The sequence below is a fragment of the Maylandia zebra genome, linkage group LG8 (genome assembly GCF_041146795.1).
Source record: "Maylandia zebra isolate NMK-2024a linkage group LG8, Mzebra_GT3a, whole genome shotgun sequence".
NCBI lineage: Eukaryota > Metazoa > Chordata > Actinopteri > Cichliformes > Cichlidae > Maylandia > Maylandia zebra.
In genome coordinates this window covers 5,668,780-5,689,139 of record NC_135174.1, presented here as the reverse complement: position 1 = coordinate 5,689,139, position 20,360 = coordinate 5,668,780, and the positions used below count along the sequence as shown (strand labels likewise).

Genomic DNA, 20,360 nt, shown 5'->3' with positions numbered 1-20,360 from the left:
ATACTTGATCCTTCTTCTGTTTTTCTTTACATAAAATATTTTAATGCAATGTCGTATTTGTTTTAACAGCTAAAAACTGTAAATCCAAAATGTCCGGAGACCAGGAAAGAATTCCTCAGTCCAAACTTAATCACAGTTACTGCTCCACTTTGAAAGGTGAGTCATGTATCTATTCCAAAAACAACGCACCTTTCTTTACTGGTTCACGCAGAATTTCTGTTGGAAATCCAGCATTATCTGCCATTTGTCAGTGTGCCGCATGCTTTAAATGCAGCTGGGATGAATTTGTTGCTGCAGCATTAAAGCATTTTGAACTTGGGACTGAAGACAGTCAGACTGCACTGTCTGGAGTGGGAATGTTTATATTTTTTACATTTAGCAATACTCTTGTAGTACCTGCGGAAAAATATTTATTCAGACTTAAAACAATATAAATACTCAGCAGATCCTTTGTGCAGAAAGCTGAATGTAAGCATCAGGTGAAAGATGTGACGCAAAGATATTGTGTGAGGTAAAAGACATGGGTGCATGTTAGTGTTCTTAAAATGATGGAAAGTTGTTATGGCAGTTTGGATCACCAGTATGGTCAGCAGTTACAACAGCATGTGTCAAAGTTAATAAAGCAGTCAATTAAAGTAAACCTTGGTGCAGATTGCTGCAACTTGCATCATAAATCATTAAAATATGAGCACACAGAGAACCAACTTAACAGTCAACATCGGGCAATTCTTTCTACTTTTGTATCTATATGATGCTGACCGCAGATATGTTTTATATGGTCAGCACAGAAGTCCCGCCCACCTGCCGGGCAACCAAAAGATGGTTGGCTTCAAATAAGTGGAAGGGAGATGAAATGCTAAATCGAAATCTGCATTTAGTGTGAACCTCTTACAACCAACCTGCAGTTTTTGTAGTACAATGAGAAAAAAAGTCATGCTAAATGTCTACAGCTTATTCTGTGTGTACCTTTGCTGTTTATGTGTTACGTGTCTGATTTATATGGTTGTGTGCATGTCTGATAGGGATGGTGTCTGATAAGAAGGTCTTCCCTACTAAGAATAACAACTGGGTGAGTCTGGCACATAAGCCTATGATCAGTGACAGCAAAGAGCTGGAGAAGATCTTCAAACCTCATAAGCAGGTGCGTCTGCTCAACCTGCCCCCACCAGAGAAGAAGACGGCGCTCAAGAACAAGACAGGAAACTCTGGTATAGTGCTTTTACATTTTTATTGTTTGTGTTAGAATAGACTGTGATTGATACTTTCATGATTTTTTTTCTCTTAATAGACGCGGCAGATCGAACTGCATTCAATGAGGAAGACAGACAACTGTTTCTGGACATCTGTGGTATTCGTCAGCTCTCCGAATGTGTCAAGAGTGAGCCTCTGACTGAGAACCTGAGGCCCTGTCCGTACATGCAGAGCCTGGTGCGCTGGATTGTTCCCTACGTTCAGAGGTTTCTCTATCACCATGACGAACTGAATGAAGTCTATTCAGAGCTGACTGAACAAAACATAGCAGGAAAAATCAAGCACCTCTCCTTTGCACAGGTAAGAGGATAAATCTGAAGGAACCCTAATTTGTCTTATTTTTTCCTCTTAAGAGTCTTCTTGTAGGTGCATCCACAACACCTAAAGCTCTGCAAGGAAGAAAGCATGAAAACAAAGACAACAAATATGCACTCCTTTGTTTCTGTCTGATTATTCACAGGTGGGCAAGCTATACATTCGCCACCAGCTGGATGTAGCTGACGATGAGGACCCTGTGATTGAGATCGTGGATGTCATCTGTCTGCTGAAGGATAAAAAAGAGCTTTACATCCAGAAAGATAATCTCTCAGCTGAGCTGGACATCTGCAGGTTTGTGTGTGATGGATGGTCTCAGAAATTAGTTTCTCCATCTAAATGATTCTTAAATGTCTTAATCATGTCTTAATCAGTGATGTTTTTCAACCTTCACTAAGTCAGGAAAAGTCTTGTAGAACAGTTCAGTGTTAAATGTTGGTGTCCAACTATTTTTCTATGAACTCCACAGAACTCTATTTTATTTTCCTTCGTTTTGCAGTTTTATGTGTAGTCATTAGAAAAATATTGAATTGAATTTGGAGGGAAACACAGAGTAGAACCTCATCATTATATGCATTACTATAGCATATTTACACGTTCTGTTCTAATTCAATTCAATTGAGTTCAGTTGTATTTATATAGCGCCAAATCACAACAACAGTCGCCTCAAGGCGCTTTAAGGTAAACCGTACAATAATTCATACAGGGAAAACTCCAACAATCATATGACCCCCTATGAGCAAGCACTTTGGCGACAGTGGGAAGGAAAAACTCCCTTTTAACAGGAAGAAACCTCCAGCAGTACCAGGCTCAGGGAGGGGCGGGGCCATCTGCTGGGGTGAGAGAAGGAAGACAGAATAAAAACATGCTGTGGAAGAGAGCGAGAGATAAATAAGTATGATTCAGTACAGAGAGGCCTATTAAGGAACTTTTACTAGGGACTAGTAAAAGCGCTATACAAATACAGGCCATTAACACATAGTGAGTGAGAAAGGTGACCGAAGAAGAAATATGCAATTCTGGATTTTGGATTTTTACTAAGTGATCAACAGTTTGTGGTGCAATTTGGACCAACCTGATGTAATTTAACAAAGCATCATTCACGTAATGTGTGTTCAGAACATGTGAACAGCTATTAAAGAAATACTAATATCAACAGAAACTATTAAGTTCTGCAAGCTCTGGCACTGAAGTTCTAGCCATTTTCCCCAGAGTGTTTCTCAGTGAGATATAAGTGAATTAATAAACCCTTTTATTATCAGATTATTTCTACAATTAATTTTTAATATGGCATCGAGTCTTAGCTGTCAGTTGAGATCCATGCATCCACATGATTTTATTAATATGATGAAGACTCATATTGATCTTTGCTGAATTTCAGAAGTCCTTCCCTCACATGCATTTAAGTCTCATAAAGAGAACATATCCTGAGTAAGCTGTTCATAGACTTACCCTGTACATGCTTTGGCATTTGTCTTACAGTAGCTTGCAATGCTGTGTGTGTTTCAGGGAGGTGGTGAAATTGTTTTGCACAGAGAGCAGCCACCAAAAGGAGCTGACACCTTTCCTTTTTGGCCTGATAACCTCGCGCAGTGTAAGTGATATATAATTCCTTCCAGCATCGATCACTAATCCACAACCAGTGAAAAGAGTCTTTAGTCATTTGCACTTTTTCATCCTGCCACTTGCACAAACTCACCACATAGCTGACCGTAGCGCCGGGTAACGGCCGTTTCCCTGGAGAGCAGTTGCATTTGCATTATTTGCCGACTCACAGAGCAGTGCAGCAGCAAAAGATGCTCAGATCTGGCCTCAGCTTTGATCCTGCTCCACTGATCATTCTCTTCTGGTTTTCCAGTAGAACAGAGCTGCATTATATAATCAGTTTTGACATCTGGATCAAATGTTTGATTTAGGTTCCATTTTGGGATTTTCCAAAGTCAATAAAATGAAATTCTTCAGTGTCTGATTAAAGGCTTTAATGATATGATCCTGTAGCGTAACATCCCTTTACACTGCAGTCAGACAGATATGAGAGGCTTAGGGGAAATCTGGCTCCTAACTTATTATATTCACTTATTACTTAGAGTATCCCAGGAAGTTGATGACTAGAAGTTCGTGTTAATTAGGACTTCGGAGTTTTACTGAGAATGTCTGTCGTTGCCACTGTTGGCAAGAGAATCTGAAAAGAGAGACCTCAGATCTAGTCAGCACTGGTCTTATTATGTAGTGATTTTATAAGGAGGAACAGGGAGAATCAGACAGATGATGAATGGATCAGACCTCTGTGTTCCTCCTAAATAACTCAAATGCAAGTCCCACAGGTCTTCCAGTGTGAATAAAATTATGAAATGCAGTTAGTTTTGTTCTTTGATACAAAACAAATGCTATATGCTGTCCAGGCAACAATAAACATGAAGCATGCGGACGTGCCAAAACTGCAGTACCTTCCATTTGAGGCAGGCTCCTAAGGCTTTGTCTGTACATTGCACCTGGTACAGTTTACGGATGCAGCTTGTTAGCTATGTTAGTTAGCTGTAGCAGTTACCTTAGCACTCCTGTGTCTCATCTGATTATGGTCATTTCTGGATGTAAAAAAAAGAACATGGCAACAGGCAAAATGTAAATGTTTTAGTTTTAAAATACAAAGTCCACAAACCACTGGTGATATCATGTTGCTACGTCCATCTTTTTTATACAGTCTGTCAACCTTGCCTAATATTATGTGTATGCCGTGTATACTATAATAACTACAATAACTATAATAAATACATATGCAGGACCCAAGAGCCCTGAAGAGATTACTTGCCAAAGAGGAAATCAGAGAGCTGCCCAGTGAGGAGGAACTGTGGGAGGTCCCAGAGCCTCACAAACCAGACATTCCCCCTGAAAGAGGTACAGAAGACACATGGTGGAAAAAACACACACACAGCCATCCTGTCTCACATGAAATGTTGGATTTACATAAATATCAGAACATATCTGTCAGTCAGGACAACAGTGACCCCCTAGGCCACAGAGGTAGTAACCTTTTGGAAAAACAGCGTAACCGATAGGTTATCGTTATGTTGATGGAATTTGATCGAACAGAATACTAAAGGTGAAAGTTGAAAAGTCAAAGCTTCCACTTGTTTCCATTAATTTATTCACCATAACAGACACATTAACTCTCAAAGCGAAATAGGTTTGATTAAAATAACAGTTTAATTGAACGTAGCATTGCTTGATGTCATTGCGATGGCTCTGTTTACACTCTTCTACACCTCTAATTGGCTATTTTCACACACACCATGCGATTTAAGCTGCTGTAACCTGGCCACACCTGTTGCACATCTGCAAGCTGCTTTGCAACCCAGCCAACTCCTATGTTTTTCTTTCATTTTGGCTTGTCTGCATGGGTCGGACTTGTCATTAACACCTGCTCTCCTACAACAGAGCCATAGTGCCAAAAATATATATCGGTAAATAAGGTTCTTTGTTACTCTATAGTGCTCCTCACTGATTTACTTACCTTTGTGAAATTGCAGAATGTTTGAAAAACAGCCTGAAAAATCCATGTGTTCAGCCCAGTGTTGTTGTGCATGAGAATCACAGTTTGATGCAGAATATCAGCTCAGTGCTACAACTGCAACACGAGCTGAATCCTAAAACTCACTGCTGCTTCCTCTCACGCTTCCATCTGCAGTTCCTCCAATTCTCTCTGTGACACTTGCCCCCATTTCCATTATCATTTCATAATATTCAAAGTGGTTTTCTTCGCAGTCTCAGCCTCACACAAACACTCTCCTTCGGCACACACACACACACAGTGCACATAACTGGTGTGTTTCTCGCATATGCTAATTCGAGTTTGTTCACTCTTGTGTGTGGTGACATAAAAGAGCAGCTGTTGCCAGGGCTCAAAGAGCAAGAGGAGCAGATCCCATACTGCAGCAGAGAGCACACACATACACACACATTTTACAAGGATTAATATGATCAAAGACTTTTTCATTACACATTTTGCTTTCATGGCACAACAGCTCTGAGACAGGCTCACACTGTGTATGATTGGTGTTTTATTTAAGGTTTCATTTCAATGTTTCCTTTATATTCTTTGGATTTAACTGAAACTATTATCCTCCAGTGCTGTCAAGGAGTTTCTCCTCCACCAGCTCCACAGTCGAGCCATCTCACCCTGGACAAGAGGACGGGGAACAGACGCTTGTCTGCTGGCCTCCTCGAGCACCAATACACAGCACAGGAGGCAGTCGAGCTGGTACTTAATGCAGATGCTCAGAGTAAAGAAAATTTTGTTTATATTAGCAGTATAAAAAGTGCATGTTTCATTTGTCACATTTGTCAGGAGGTCAGGAAGATAGCAAAGTGGTGGAGGCCGTCATGAAGATGTGGCCTCCTCCAGCTGGACCGAAAGAACAAGGCCTGGAGATGGAAGTCGCACCCAGAGGAAGCAGCCACGAAGGAAACCATCCACCCAGAAGCAGCAGCAGCACCAACAGACCTGCAGACCAACCCAGCCTTCAGAGGCTTCCCAGTCATCCAGAGCAAGCTAACACAACTGCTGCTGCTGCAAACACCAACACACCACCACCACCAGGTTTCACATTCAAGATCCTTAAAAACACAGATATTCGGTTCAGTTTTATTTATATAGCACCAAATCACAACAAATCACATCAAGGTGCTTTGTATTGTAAGGTAAAGATCGTACGATAATACAAAGAAAACCCCAGCAATCAAACAACCCCCTGTGAGCAAGCACATGGCGAAAAACTCCCCTTTAACAGGAAGAAACCTCCACTTGAATAATTAGATTCCTGCACCAGTTAACATTCTGATATCAGAGGTGACACTTCTCCATATTTATGCTGCAGCAGAATAAAAAGAGTTATTAACCTGCCTAATCTAGTAAACTTTCAGGTGGTTTAGTGATTTTGCCGCTGCAGGCGGATTTGTGGGTTTCCAGTATAGCGAGGGCCTCTGGATGAGAGATAACAGCTTAGGACTTTTTCGTTTTTCAGTCAATAGCAACAAATGCAACTAAATTTTATAGAACAAAACTGAAGCCAAAAATAAACACACTTCTGTTTACTAGAATCTGACACACAAGTGAGTCAGATTTTCACAAAAAACAAACAAAAAACATCACAGTTTTAAGATGGATTTGACTATTAGCAATTTATATTCAATTCAATTCAGTTTTATTTATACAGCACCAAATCACAACAACAGTCGTCTCAAGGTGCTTTATATTGTAAGGTAGACCCTACAATAATACATACAGAGAAAAACCCAACAATCATATGACCCCCTATGAGCAAGCACTGTGGCGAGAGTGGGAAGGAAAAACTCCCTTTTAACAGGAAGAAACCTCCATCTGCCGCGACTGGTTTGGCTGAGAGAAGGAAGACAGGAGATATATATGAAAATGATTTTCTTCTTCCTCTGCTCAGGCTGTTTGTGTTAGAAATGGACAAAGAATAAATGTGTGCAGCTTTAAGTGTTTTACCTTTGCAAAATTATATTTTCACCACAGGGCAGAATGGTAACACAGAACCGTCTTTCTCAGTTTGTGATAATCACAAGAAACTGAAAATACTTACAGAGAGGGAGAGACAGGTAGATTAAAAGATCGTCCACAATAAGTTAGTTTTATTGTCTTAACCAGCTGCATCTTGCATTATCAGTTAAGATGTTGATTTTAGCTTGTTAGTGAGCAAAGACACAACACTACAAACAGAAAGTTCTTGTGTAATTCTGCGTTGTGTCATTATTCCCAAACTGTTACAGCACATCCTGTAAAAACTAACGTTTTCCATTTGGTGTTGTCTGTCACCAACAGAGCGCCGTCAGCAGAGTGAGACCACTCGGTCTGACACAGCTGAAGGTGGAGAGAAAAGCCTTGCAGCTCCCAGACCTCCACCGAGTCCTCCATCTGAACCACCTGCTGAGACAGCCAGCAGCCAGCCCGTTCCAAACAGCCTGTAGGCTTCTTCTCCTCTTCCCAAATATGTAAAATATTCAGAAAATGTTGATTTTCACTCTTACTGAGTATGTATTTCTAATCTCTCTCCTTTGTCTCTCTCTGTCAGTGCTGTACCTGAGGCTGTGGTGCTTTCTAGTACTTTCCAGGGGACTGCAGCAGCTGCTGCAGAGATCCGTCCTCCTCTGAACCTGGACTTTCCTCACTGGAACAAAACCAAGGCCACACTTGAAGACATGGAGCTCACCTGCCAGAGACCCACCACCGTCAGTATACCGACTGCAAGCTTTGGTTTCCTAGTCGCTGGTTATCAAGTCTTTCCTAATAGCTCCTCTGTTTTGTAGGTGGTCTTATCAGAAGACGAGATAGATGTGGCAGCGATCGGCGAATGGGGGGAGCAGCTGGTCAACTCCTTCCTGTGCCACTGGAGAGATAGCAGCGACCCTGGACGACCCACGCACGTCATGTGGTGCAATCAGAGCGGGGAGACCGGTCAGCCATACGACTTTAAGCTCACCTTCGGATCCACAGGAGAGCCTGAGGTGGTGTATGTGGAGGTGAAGTCGACTATAAAGAAAGAGAAGTCATTTATCCACATGTCTGCCAACGAGCTGGACTTTGCACTGAAGGAGAAGGAACGATACCACATATACAGAGTGTACAGCACTGGAGATGCTCAGAACGTACGCCTTTGTCGGATTCAGAACCTAGCGCAGCATCTCCACACCAAAGACTTAGCTCTTTATCTGTTTGTGTAGTTCCTTTTAAAATCTGTGGAGATATTTGCACAAGTTGCCTAAAATAATTTTGTGTAATTTTTAATGTTTGTAGTAAATGCACTGATTTGAGTCCTTTTAGCTGTATATTGTGCCGTTTATGTTTAATGTATTGTATTTGCTTTTGAGCAAAAGATACATTTTGCTCCTTTTAATGTCAACTGTTTTCCATATTCAGTGAAGTTAAGCAATCTGCTAACCTTTTTTACTTTCTGTACCATTCCTTTATTCCTTTGAAATAATAAAAGTGTGTCTATTGAAGAGTTTCTTTTATTGAATTTCAAGGTACTTTATATGTTTACATGACGAGAAACCCATCATCCAATGTTCCCCTATAAGCAAACACTTGGTGACCATGGGGAGGAAGAACTCCCTTTTATCAAGTGACCTCAAGTGGAAGGTGAAGGACAAGAAAGGAGGATGCAAAGAGGAGCATAGTGAGGCTATGAACACCAAAGAGGATTAAACAGAAACTACAGGAGAGAGAAGACAAACCTTAATGACTCACAGTAGTATATTATATGTTTGAGGAGGGAAAAGAGGCGAGTGAAGGGTAAGTGCATCAGAATAAAACATTAATTTGTACAGCACTTTGCAAAACAGTTACAACGTGCTTAAAATAGTTCAGCCAAAAGAAAGTGCTCATTGTGTCAAAATAAAGCTCAAAGATCACAACCAGACTAGGGGCATAATACTTAATGTTGGACGACAGATTTCCATGTTTTTCCAAGCCACTGGCCACCTTTGGGTCAGACAAATAACTGGAGACTTGATATTTGGAATCACTGAGCTAAAAGATCTTTTGTGACACCCATCACGTAACATCAGGCAAAGTCCCCCAGCAGTCTGACCCTGTGCTAAGGGATGGTTCATGGTCACCTGATCCAGCCCAAACTCTGAGCTTTATCAAAAAGGAAAGTTTGAAGTGTAATCTTGGAAGAAAAGAGGACATCTCTGTTTCCCAAATCCAAACCGGAAGCTGGTTAGAAACTCGGAACCACAAGTAAGCCAACAGTGTGAACTTAACAGGGCGGCAACAAAGAAGCACTAATATGAGGAAAATACAACCTCTCGTTATTTGTTTCTGGTACATGTTAGTAACTGTGATTCGGCATTTTTGGCCAACTGAAGACTTTTCAAGGAACTTTTAGAACAGCCTGAATTACAGTTGGAATTACAGTAGTCCAGCCTTAAAGTAATATGGCTGCCTCTACCTAAGCCAGTTCTGGTTTTGAGCTCACCTCTCAAATTCATTCTGATATAGTTAGAAGTCTGACTAAGCCCTGATATTCTGTCTAGTTCAACCATTACTGCAAAGGGAAGCTAATGAAATCCCCGCCTGCTACGGTGGTCTTTGGACCCCCTCTTTGACAGCCACACCCTGTGTAGCTTCTGTAGGACAGTAATATCTCCAAAGCAGGACACTTATTAGGCATGTGAGGAGTGCTAGTGGAGAGATCAGAAACAGCCTGGGGAAACGGCACCTCCCTATTTTCATCTCATGATGCAACCTTATGGTAACCAGAGGGCTGTTTCCTGCAAAGAATCAGTCACGGGGAGCACTGAGGCACAAAATGTACAAAATAAATCAATAGTAGAGGGTTATTCCTGTAAAGGAGCAAAGGGGTCCTGAAATGATTTGTCTACAATCCTTTGCAGCATTTTACATTCTGTTGGAGGGCCAATAAAGTATTTTGAGTGTTGTCATTATATCGTGCAGCACAGAGCTGAATATTGTGCTGATGTTTTGTGATATGAGGCCACAGGCATGAGTCAAAAAGGAGATGACTAGCAGGTGATGTTTGTTTTCGTAAACAACACATTGATATTAGAAGTGGGACTCTTCTTGCACTGCATAGCTGCCCCCCTCTGTACTGGACTCATGCTGCATTCATGTGTAGCTTGTAAACTCAACATTCAGTTGTTTTTGTGGTTGCTGTTCAGAATCAGAATCAGAATCAGAATGGGTTTATTGCCAGATGTTGAGGTTTACAACATTAGGAAATTGCTGCGGTGCTTCAGTGCAGACAATAAGAATTAAAGTGCTATGTAGAAAGAAAGATATGTGCATGAGATATACATGAGATATATACATGAGAATAAGAATTATGAGTGCTACATAGAAAGATATATACATGAGTGCAGGTGGTGATCAGTGCCAAACATGGAATGATGCAGTGAACACAGCGTAGGGTCATGTGTTAGTGGCGGGGACAATCATGTGGTTATTGTTCATGTGTCCAACAGCAGAGGGGAAGAAACTGTTCTTGTGGCGAGAGGTTCTGGTGCGAATGGACCGGAGCCTCCTGCCTGAGGGGAGCAGGTCAAACAGACTGTGTCCAGGGTGAGAAGGGTCAGCTGAGATCCGGGCTGCACGCCGCAGTGTCCTGGAGGTGTACAGGTCCTGCAGAGATGGGAGTCTGCAGCCAATCACCTTCTCAGCAGAGCGCACAACACGCTGCAGTCTCTGTTTGTCCCTGATAGTGGCTCCAGCGTACCACACGGTGATGGAGGAGGTGAGGATGGACTCGATTGCAGTGTAGAACTGCATCATCGTCCGTGTTGGCAGGTTGAATTTCTTCAGCTGCCTCAGGAAGTACATCCTCTGCTGGGCTTTCTTGATGACGGAGGTGATGGTGGGCTCCCACTTCAGGTCCTGGGTGATGGTGGTACCCAGGAAGCGGAATCAGTCCACAGAGGTGATGGGGGTGTCAGTCAGGATGATGGGGGGGAGTGGGGCTGTGTGCTTCCTGAAGTCCACAATAATCTCCACTGTCTTCTGGGCATTCAGCACCAGGTTGTTGTAAGCTAAAGCATGGGGCATACTGCCACTTGGATCTCAGCAAAATACCATTTAGATCTGTATCAGACTCCAGACTTGTTTTTAAAGATAGAATCCATAAGACAAATAATACTGTCACGGTTTAAGTTATATTCTTTGATTTATTGTTTTTCATGGGTTTGGTTTTCTTTATTGTTTTCTGCTTGTGTTACTTTTATAGTTTCTAGTTCACTGTATCTTCCCTCTGTTCCACGTTTACTTACTCTCGTCTCCGTGTTTCATGTTCCCTTTGTTCCCCTTATCAGTCACGTCTCCACTTCACAGTGTCTAGTCTGCGTCTTTGTGAAGGTTTCATGTTTCCTGTTTTATTTTGATAGTTCCTTGTCCTGTGTTCAGTGCATTCAGGTTTGTTTCCTCCCTGTCTTGTTATGTCAGATTAGACCTAGCTGTGTTTCCCTCCTGTTTCCCATTCCCTCGTTACTCCCTTGTGTGTTTAAGCCCTGTGTTGTCCTCTGTCCGTTGTTGCATTGTACCATCCCATGTGCTGTAAGTTTCGCTGTGCTTCTGGTTTCTATCATTCTTAGTTCTGTGCGCCTTATTTTCTAGTGATTCTAGTTTCCATGTTCAGGGTTTTGGTTTGTTTTTTGTAAAGTTACTTTATGGAGGATTTTTCTCAGCGAGTAAAGCTGCTGCTTTAAGTTTACGTTCCGTGTACGAGTCCTGCATTTGGGTCCATCCTGCCTGCCACACATGACAAATACTAAGCGGAGTTTTCTTTTATAATTTGCTGTCCACATGATGAAATTAGTCTTGGAATGAAATGCTACACATGGATAGCCACCACCATAGTAATAGCAACATATGGACCTTGGAAATTGATCACTCGAGAACAAAACAAGTATTTGCAGAATCACTAATATGTGTACAAACAAAGCTGAAGCTGCAATGGCCAGAACTAGATAGCATTATGAATTTGGTAATAAGACTGGCAAACTACAGCAGATATTTAGAAAACCCAAAAGATATAAATCTGGAATTTAAAAACTAATATCAAGCCTTATATGAGACCGACTATGATAGTGACAGTACTGAAATAAAACAATTTCTAAGTGAATTACCTCTGCCAAAGATTAGCACAACAGATAAACACATATTGGAGAAAGAAACATCAGAGGATGAGTTTCTTCTCGCTGTTAAATTGTTACAAAACAAAAAAGCCCCAGGCCCTGATAGATTTCCGACTGAATACTTCAAGACTTAACAAAAATCTACTAACCCCTCTCACAAACACGATCAAGAATACTTTTCAAAAGGCGGCACTCCCTCGGTCTTTAGTGCCTGCAACAATAATATGACTTCCCAAACCTGGGAAGGATTAACAGAGGTAATTTTAGGCCCCTCAACCTCCTCGAGTCAGACTATAAGGTATTGCCTAATTTTTATAGCATTTCAAATAGAAAAAGTTATTTCTAAAATTATTCAAGCAGACCAAACAGATTTTGTTAAAAACAGGCAAGCAGCTGATAATGTTCGGAGGCTGTTTCATATAATTGAAACTTCTAAAATGAGAGCTTCCCTTGGTGATATTATCCATGGATGCTGAGCAGGCGTTCGACAGAACTGAACCTAGCTCTCTTTTTGAGACTAAGGGTCATGAATTTTGGGGACTCCTTTATTAGATCTGTTAAAAAGCTTTTCAATGGTCCCAGATCCTGGATTTTGACTAATGGAGTTCTGTCGGACGCCTTCACATTGTCCCGTGGTTGTAGGCACGGATGTCCAAGCTCGCCTGCCTTGTTTTACATAGTTACAGAGCCATTAAAGGTGGGATTTATTTTCATCTTTAAGGCTAATATCTTATAATTAGCATCACATAACTGTGTTTTATACTTTATTGCACACAGTTAAACATTGTAGAGTAGTATTAGAAGTAGGTGGCTATACTATAGTTTAGTATAGTAGTACAGTAGAGGAGCCCCCTTCTCTAAGGAATTTGAGGAGTGAAGGCACCAGAAGGTAAACATAGTCGTAACTGTCTGCCTTTCTCTTTATGCAGGTCTGACAGGAGGGTAAGAGGTGGTTGCCATGGTGATGGTTAAAGAGGCATCTCCAAATAAGGAGATGCCAAGAAAGTTGCGGAAGAAGAAACGTGAGCCAACATCAGACCTAAGCCCACCCTAAACTGTTTTGACCAATCACCTTAGTATCCTGTTTATCACACAAAATGAAAAGTGTTTACTTCCTAGGCGTGGCAGCCTTTGTCTCTGAGCCAGAGAGAGGAGGTCCATGGTGCCATGTAAAACTAGTTTGAAATTCTAACCGTTTTGTTTATAAATTGGGAAAACTTATAATAGGAGCATATTTGTCTTCTCTCTCATAAAAAACCCTACATTAGTCATTGCTATTTGTTCAAAATTCTCCATTACAGGCTTAAAAATAGGCACGAGGAGCATAAACTGGACTTTATGCAGATGATCTATTAGTATTTATAGCTCAACTGAACAATTCCTTTCCATTTTTTTCTTGCACGCCTCAAATCATACAGTGCAGTTTCAGGCTCTAAAATTAATTACACTAAGAGTGAAGCATTTCCAATTAACATGACAGAACAGATCAGATACTGCCTGGGTAGTTTCAAATACCTCGGTATAACTGCTTGTTCCTCACTTGACAGAATCTACCAAGAGAATTATATGTCATTAATTCATAAATCTAAAGCAGAGCTGCAGAGGTGGCTGGATTTTCTTCTCTCCTTAATTGGTAGAGTTAACACAATTAAAATGAGTCTTTTACCTAAATGCATCCACATGTACTTTCACTGTATTCCCTTAAAGGTACCAGCCTAATTTTTTAAAGAATTAAAAAAGGCAATATTTTTATTCTTATGGCGAAAAAGGTATGTGACCAGACTTCCCCTGTGGTGTGATTATTTACATCTTTGTTTTAGACTGAAAATAATTCCACGGGGAAGCTTTCAGTTAGAAAAATGTAATAAGAAAGCAATGCTTTAAGTCCCTACAAATATTGATCAGAACAGCTCACAACCCGGGGCCCTGATCTAAGAACTGGGTTAAGGGTTTCACTAGTCAGCTGCTAAGTTCCATCCATTTTCTTCCGCTTATGTGGGGCCGGGTCGCGGGGGCAGCAGCCCAAGCAGAGAAGCCCAGACCTCCCTCTCCCCAGCCATCTCCTCCAGCTTGTCCGGGGGAATACCAAAGCGTTCCCAGGATATAATCTCTCCAGCGTTTCCTGGGTCTGTCCCGGGGCCTCCTCCCCGTGGGGCATGCCCGGAAATGTCACCCAGGAGGCGCCCAGGGGGCATCCTTGTCAGGTGCCTGAACCACCTCAGCTGGCTCCTTTCGATGTGGAGGACCAGCTGCTCTACTCTGAGCCCCTCCCGAATGGCTGAACTTCTCACCCTATCTCTAAGAGAGAGGCCAGCCACACTTTTCTGAAGCCCATTTCCGCTGCTTGTATCAGCGATCTCGTTCTTTCGGTCACTACCCACAGCTCGTGGCCATAGTTGAGAACAGGGAGGTAGATCGACCAGTAAACTGAGAGCTTCGCTTTTACACTCAGCTCTCTCTTCACCACAACACTCGCTCCCTTCTCCCGTCACTCGTGAACAAGACCCAGAGATACTTAAACTCCTCCACTCGGGGCAGGAACTCGTCCCCAACCCAGAGTGGGCACTCCACCCTTTTCCAACTGAGGACCATGCCCTCAGATTTGGAGGTGCTAATTCTCATTCCCACCGCTTCACACTAGGCTGCGAAACGTTCCAAGGCGAGCTGGAGGCCATCACCCGAAGAAGCCAACAGAACCACATCATCTGCAAAAAGCAGAGATGAAATCCTGAGACCACCGCTCACCACTAGGTTCGACTAACGGACGAACACTCCTCTCCAGCACCCTGGCATAGACTTTCCTAGGGAGGCTGAGGAGTGTGATTCCCCTGTAGTTGGAAAACACCCTTTCTTAAAGATGGGGAACACCACCCCGGCCTGCCAGTCCAGGGTTACTGCCCCTGATCTCCACGCAACATTGTAGAGACGTGTCAACCAAGACGGCCCTACAACATCCAGAGCCTTCAGGAACTCGGGGTGGACCTCGTCCTCCCCAGGGGCTCTGCCACCAAGGGGTTGTTTAACTGCCTTGGTGACCTCGCCCCCAGAGATTGGTGGGTCATCCCCTTCGTCCCCAGACTCTGCTTCCACCACGGAAGACGTGCCAGTAGCTGCTAAGTTAAATGATAAAAAGTTGTTAACACTTTACTTTTGGACACACAGAAGTCGCCTTTTAAGTCTCACAATGGAAACAAGCCTTTCTGTTTTTCTATCTGGGCAGTATCCTTTGAAGGCATTTCATACATTTTCACTGCTATGCAGATGATGCCCAGCTATATCCATGAAGCCAGATGACACAATTAATTAAACTGCAGGAATGAGACACTAAAGACCTGGATGACCTATAATTTCCTGGATCTACACTACCAGTCAAAAGTTGCACACACCTTCTCATTTAAGTTTTTCTTTATTTTCATGACTATTTACATTGTATATTTTCACTAAAGGCATCAAAACCACGAACGAACACATATGGAATAATGCAGAATTTTATATTTTAGACTCTTGAAAATAGCTGCTCTTTGCTTTGATTACTGCTTTGCACACCTTTGACATTCTCTCAATGAGCTTCATGAGGTCGTCACCTAAAATGGTTTTCCATTAGTCCTGAAGGAGTTCCCAGAGATGCTGAGGACTTGTTGGCCCTTTTGCCTTCTCTCTTCACCCCAAACCATCTCGACTGGGTTTAGGTCAGGTGATTCTGGAGGCCAGGCCATCTTGCACACCACAGTTGTGAATAAATCCCCAACAGCATCACCACCAAAGCACCCCCACACCATCACACCTCCTCCTCCATGCTTCACAGTGGGAACCATGGATGTAGAGACCACCCGGTCACCTTTTCTGTGTCGCACAAAGACACGGCGAGTGGAACCGATGATCTCAAATTTGGATTCATCAGACCAAAGCACAGATTTCCACTGGTCTAATCTCCATTCCTTATGTTTCTTGGCCCAAACAAATCTGTTCGCTTGTTGCTTTTCCTTAGCAACAAGCAGTAGTGGTTTCTTAGCAGCTATATGACCATAAAGATCTGATTCATGCAGTCTCCTCTGAACAGTTGATGTAAAGATGTGTCTGCTACTGGAACTCTGTGTGGCATTTATCTGGTCGCTGACTTGCAATTTCTGAGGTTGGTGACTCGGATGAGTCGGATCAACAGCAGAGGTGACTCGTGGTCTTCCTTTCCTGGGGATGTCTTTATGTGAGCCAGTTTTTTGTGCACTAAAATCCCCCACAGTCCCGCGATGCATTGTCCTACAAAGCCAAGGCGAATGTTCCTCGTGTTTGAAAACAGCTGAGCAATTTCACTTCAGAGCAGGGACCACGGCAACCTGGTCCCAGGAGGACAAGAAGAAGCCTCCCATCTCCGTCTCGTCCCTCCACCAGGCTCGTCCATTCACAGCTCAGCTTGTGCTCCACCCTCGAGCTGTGCACCTCTGCCCTGCTGTCGATCACATGCGTTATTTCCCACTGTCGCCATTTCTGCTGTCAGGACTGGGTCGGCATCCTCACACGAGCCGTCTCACCTGACAATCGGGCGACAGGTCCTTCCTTCACACGCTTGGCTTCCACGCAGTCCTTCCTTTTCATATCTGGGCCTACCCTCTTCTTTATCATCAGGAAAGCTAAGGCTGCCTATAGGAGGAGGATTGAAGATCACTTTGCTGACAACGACCCCAAAAAAATGTGGCAGGGGATCAATCACATTACCAACTACAGAAGCAATAACCAGGCAACATCTGATGCCTCACTGGCTGAGGATCTAAACCGTTTCTTCGCCCGCTTTGAGACGACCAAGCCCTCAGCTGCCACACCACTTCCACCCGCCCCCAGCACTGGCACACTAACACTTAGGGAGCACCAAGTGAGGTGTGTTCTAAGGTCAGTGAATCCCAGGAAGGCGGCAGGTCCTGATGGAATACATGGAAAGGTTCTCAGAGCATGTGCTGACGAACTGACCGGAGTCTTCACTAAAATCTTCAACCTTTCCTTGTCATCAAACACCGTCCCGCCCTGCCTCAAAACCTCCACCATCATCCCCATCGCCAAGAAGACAGCTGTGGCCAGCCCAAATGACTACAGGCCTGTTGCAGTTACGCCTGTAGTGATGAAGTGCTTTGAGAGACTGGTCTGTCAGCACATCAGGGCCGGTCTGCCTCCCACTCTGGACCCCCACCAATTTGCCTACAGGACAAATCGTTCCACCGAGGACGCTATCACCATAGCGCTCCACACTGCGCTGAGTCACCTGGAGCACCGAGGAAGCTATGTGAGAATGCTCTTTCTGGACTTCAGCTCAGCATTCAATCATATCATCCCGGAGATCCTGGTCCAGAAACTGTCTCACCTGGGACTCTCCACCCCCATCTGCCTCTGGATCAAGGACTTCCTGACAAATAGACCACAGTCTGTCAGACTCGGCCCCCACCGGTCCAGCACCATCACACTCAGCACCGGGTCTCCACAAGGATGTGTTTTGAGTCCCCTCCTGTTTACGCTCTACACATCCGACTGCTCCCCTACCCATCTCTCAAACACCATCATAAAGTTCGCGGATGACACCACAGTGGTTGGACTCATCTCAAGGGGGGATGAGTCGGACTACAGAGATGAGGTCAACAGACTGACTGAGTGGTGTTCAGTTAACAACCTCCAACTGAACACCACGAAAACTAAAGAACTTATCTTGGACTTCAGGAAGGGCAGAGCAGACCCGGCCCCACTTTACATTCACGGGAGCTGTGTGGAGAGGGTACACTCCATGAGGTTTCTGGGCGTGCAGATATCTGATGACCTCTCCTGGACTGCAAATACTACGGCGGTGGTTAAAAAGGCCCAGCAGCGTCTCCACTTTCTGAGAGTGCTCAGGAGGAACAACCTGGAGGAGAGGCTGCTGGTGACATTTTACAGAGCCACCATAGAGAGCATCCTAACGTACGGCATAACAACATGGTATGCAGGGTGCTCAGCTGCGGACAGGAAAGTACTGCAGAGGGTCATCAACACAGCCCAGAAGATCACTGGCTGCTCTCTGCCCAGCCTGGAGGTCACTGCAAACTCTCGGTACCTCAGCAGAGCTGGCAATATCATCAAGGACCACTCTCACCCCAGCAACCAACTGTTTGAACTATTACCGTCAGGCCGACGGTACAGGTCACATAAAACCAGGACAAACAGATTCAGGGATAGCTTCTTTCCCAGAGCTATCACCGTAGTAAATAAGCACAAAAACAATTGAACCTATTCCATACCGTCACTGTCATTATATTATGCTGCTATTCATACTGTCATCATATTAATGCTGCTATCCTGTATATATTGTACATACTATTGTTTGAGTACTTACGATTGTTGTTGTTTTTTTGTACTTTTTATATTTTACATTTATATTTATTATTGAAACTTGCACCAAGGGAGTGGCACTCCAATTTCGTTGTACTCTGTACAATGACAATAAAGGCTATTCTATTCTATTCTATTCTATTCTATTCTATTCTATTCTATCAAGTCCATTTGACAGCTAGTAGGCCGCAGTGGATTAAAAAAAATATCATACAAAACACTAAAAATGTCCAATATAATCCAAAAAAGATCTACGCTCACAAATAATACCAGTTATAAAAGACAAATACAAATTTCCATTGTGTGATACACACTATCTCTAAAATTAGAAACATTCTGTCTCCAAGTGATTTAAATGTAACAATTTTACAATCTTTCTCCTCACATACAAAGTCTTGAATAACCAGGCCCATCTTTACCTCACAGTAACATATCACCCCAGAAGAGCAATTCACTCTCAGACTGCTCCCTTACCTTTGGTTCCTAGGGTATTTAAAAGTAGAATGGGAGGCAGAGCCTTCTGCTCTCAGGCCCCACTTCTGTGAAACCAGCTCCCAGTTTGGATTCAGGAGACAGGAACCCTCTCACCCTCGCCCTACTTTTAAGATTAGGCTTAAATTTTCCATTTTGATAAAGCTTACAGTTATGGATGGATCAGGTGACCTTGAATCCTCCCTTAGTTACACATCAATAGCTCTATGCTGCTGGAGGTTTCTCATGACACACTGAATGTTTCTTTTTCACCCTTTCTACACTCGCTATGTGTTTACAGTTTTTTCTGAATGCTTAAACCCTAACTGTGATTCCTGTAGCACAATCTCTAAAACTATTCAGACTTATAGCAAAACCACTCACTGAGTTTGCAAAACTAAAAGCACAAAAACTGCTTTGCACTCAGTTTGCAATTTTGTAACACACACTTTGCAAAACTGTAGGCACAATTCACTGCACAACACTCAATTACCAAATTTCCAACACACTCCTAGCAAAAGTATACACATGTATGGCTATCATTAACACTAATTTGCCAACTGTCTGGCACACTTTCACATGTGAAAACTTTTTTAGATAATTCGTTCACTTTGCAATCTGCCTAAGCACTATAATGCAGGTAAGCTGTGTGTGCGGAGTACAATGGAGGGAGCAGAAAGAGTGAGAAGAAGAGGAGGCCGAGGAAGAGGACGTGGAGGTGAAGAAGTAGGATGAAGAGGACGACAAGGACAAGGAGGAGCAAGAGGAAGATGAGGAGGGGGGAGAGGAAAATGAGGAGGGGGGAGAGGAAAATGAGGAGGGGGGAGAGGAAGATGAGGAGGGGGGAGAGGAAGGGTAGGAAGAGTAAGAAATAGAATTGCTGATGACATCAGAGCTACAATAGTGGACCATGTAATCAACCGTGGAATGACCCTGAGGGTAGCTGGCCAACGGGTTCAGCCTAACTCGAGCCGCTACACTGTAGCAAGCACCATAGGGACATCTTGAAATGAGAATCGGTTAGTACAGTCACTTCGCACAAAGATTTGTAGCACTGCCATATGCCAATGAGAAACACACCAATACCATTGATGTAAAAATACGGAAATTGTTACTTTACAGAATTGCTAGATGACCAGATGCTGGGGGCAGAGGAAGCATGTTCACTGCAGACCAAGTAACCCATATAGTCATTATGGCGATTGCAAATAATCCTATACTTGGAAATAAACACTTGTGTTTGTTTTGATGTGTGTGAATAAACACCAGTACTTGAAGTTTGGATTCCTCTATGCTTATGGATCTATGAC

At 43.1% G+C, this 20,360-nt stretch overlaps 1 protein-coding gene across 4 annotated transcripts in view; it reads left to right on the top strand.

Moving 5' to 3' along the window:
- Positions 1-8,586, top strand: part of wu:fj29h11 (uncharacterized) — a 45,893-nt gene extending 37,307 nt beyond the window's left edge. For all 4 annotated transcript variants that reach the window (XM_004575922.3, XM_076887217.1, XM_004575923.2 and 1 more), the window contains 11 exons: positions 70-156; positions 1,023-1,208; positions 1,289-1,551; positions 1,712-1,860; positions 3,076-3,160; positions 4,347-4,461; positions 5,693-5,824; positions 5,912-6,163; positions 7,409-7,550; positions 7,659-7,815; positions 7,894-8,586. In XM_004575922.3, the coding sequence (XP_004575979.1) occupies positions 70-156; positions 1,023-1,208; positions 1,289-1,551; positions 1,712-1,860; positions 3,076-3,160; positions 4,347-4,461; positions 5,693-5,824; positions 5,912-6,163; positions 7,409-7,550; positions 7,659-7,815; positions 7,894-8,307 (1,982 nt within the window). In that variant the 3' untranslated portion in view covers positions 8,308-8,586. The remainder of the gene's footprint in view (positions 1-69; positions 157-1,022; positions 1,209-1,288; positions 1,552-1,711; positions 1,861-3,075; positions 3,161-4,346; positions 4,462-5,692; positions 5,825-5,911; positions 6,164-7,408; positions 7,551-7,658; positions 7,816-7,893) is intronic.
- The last annotated feature ends 11,774 nt before the right edge of the window (positions 8,587-20,360 follow it).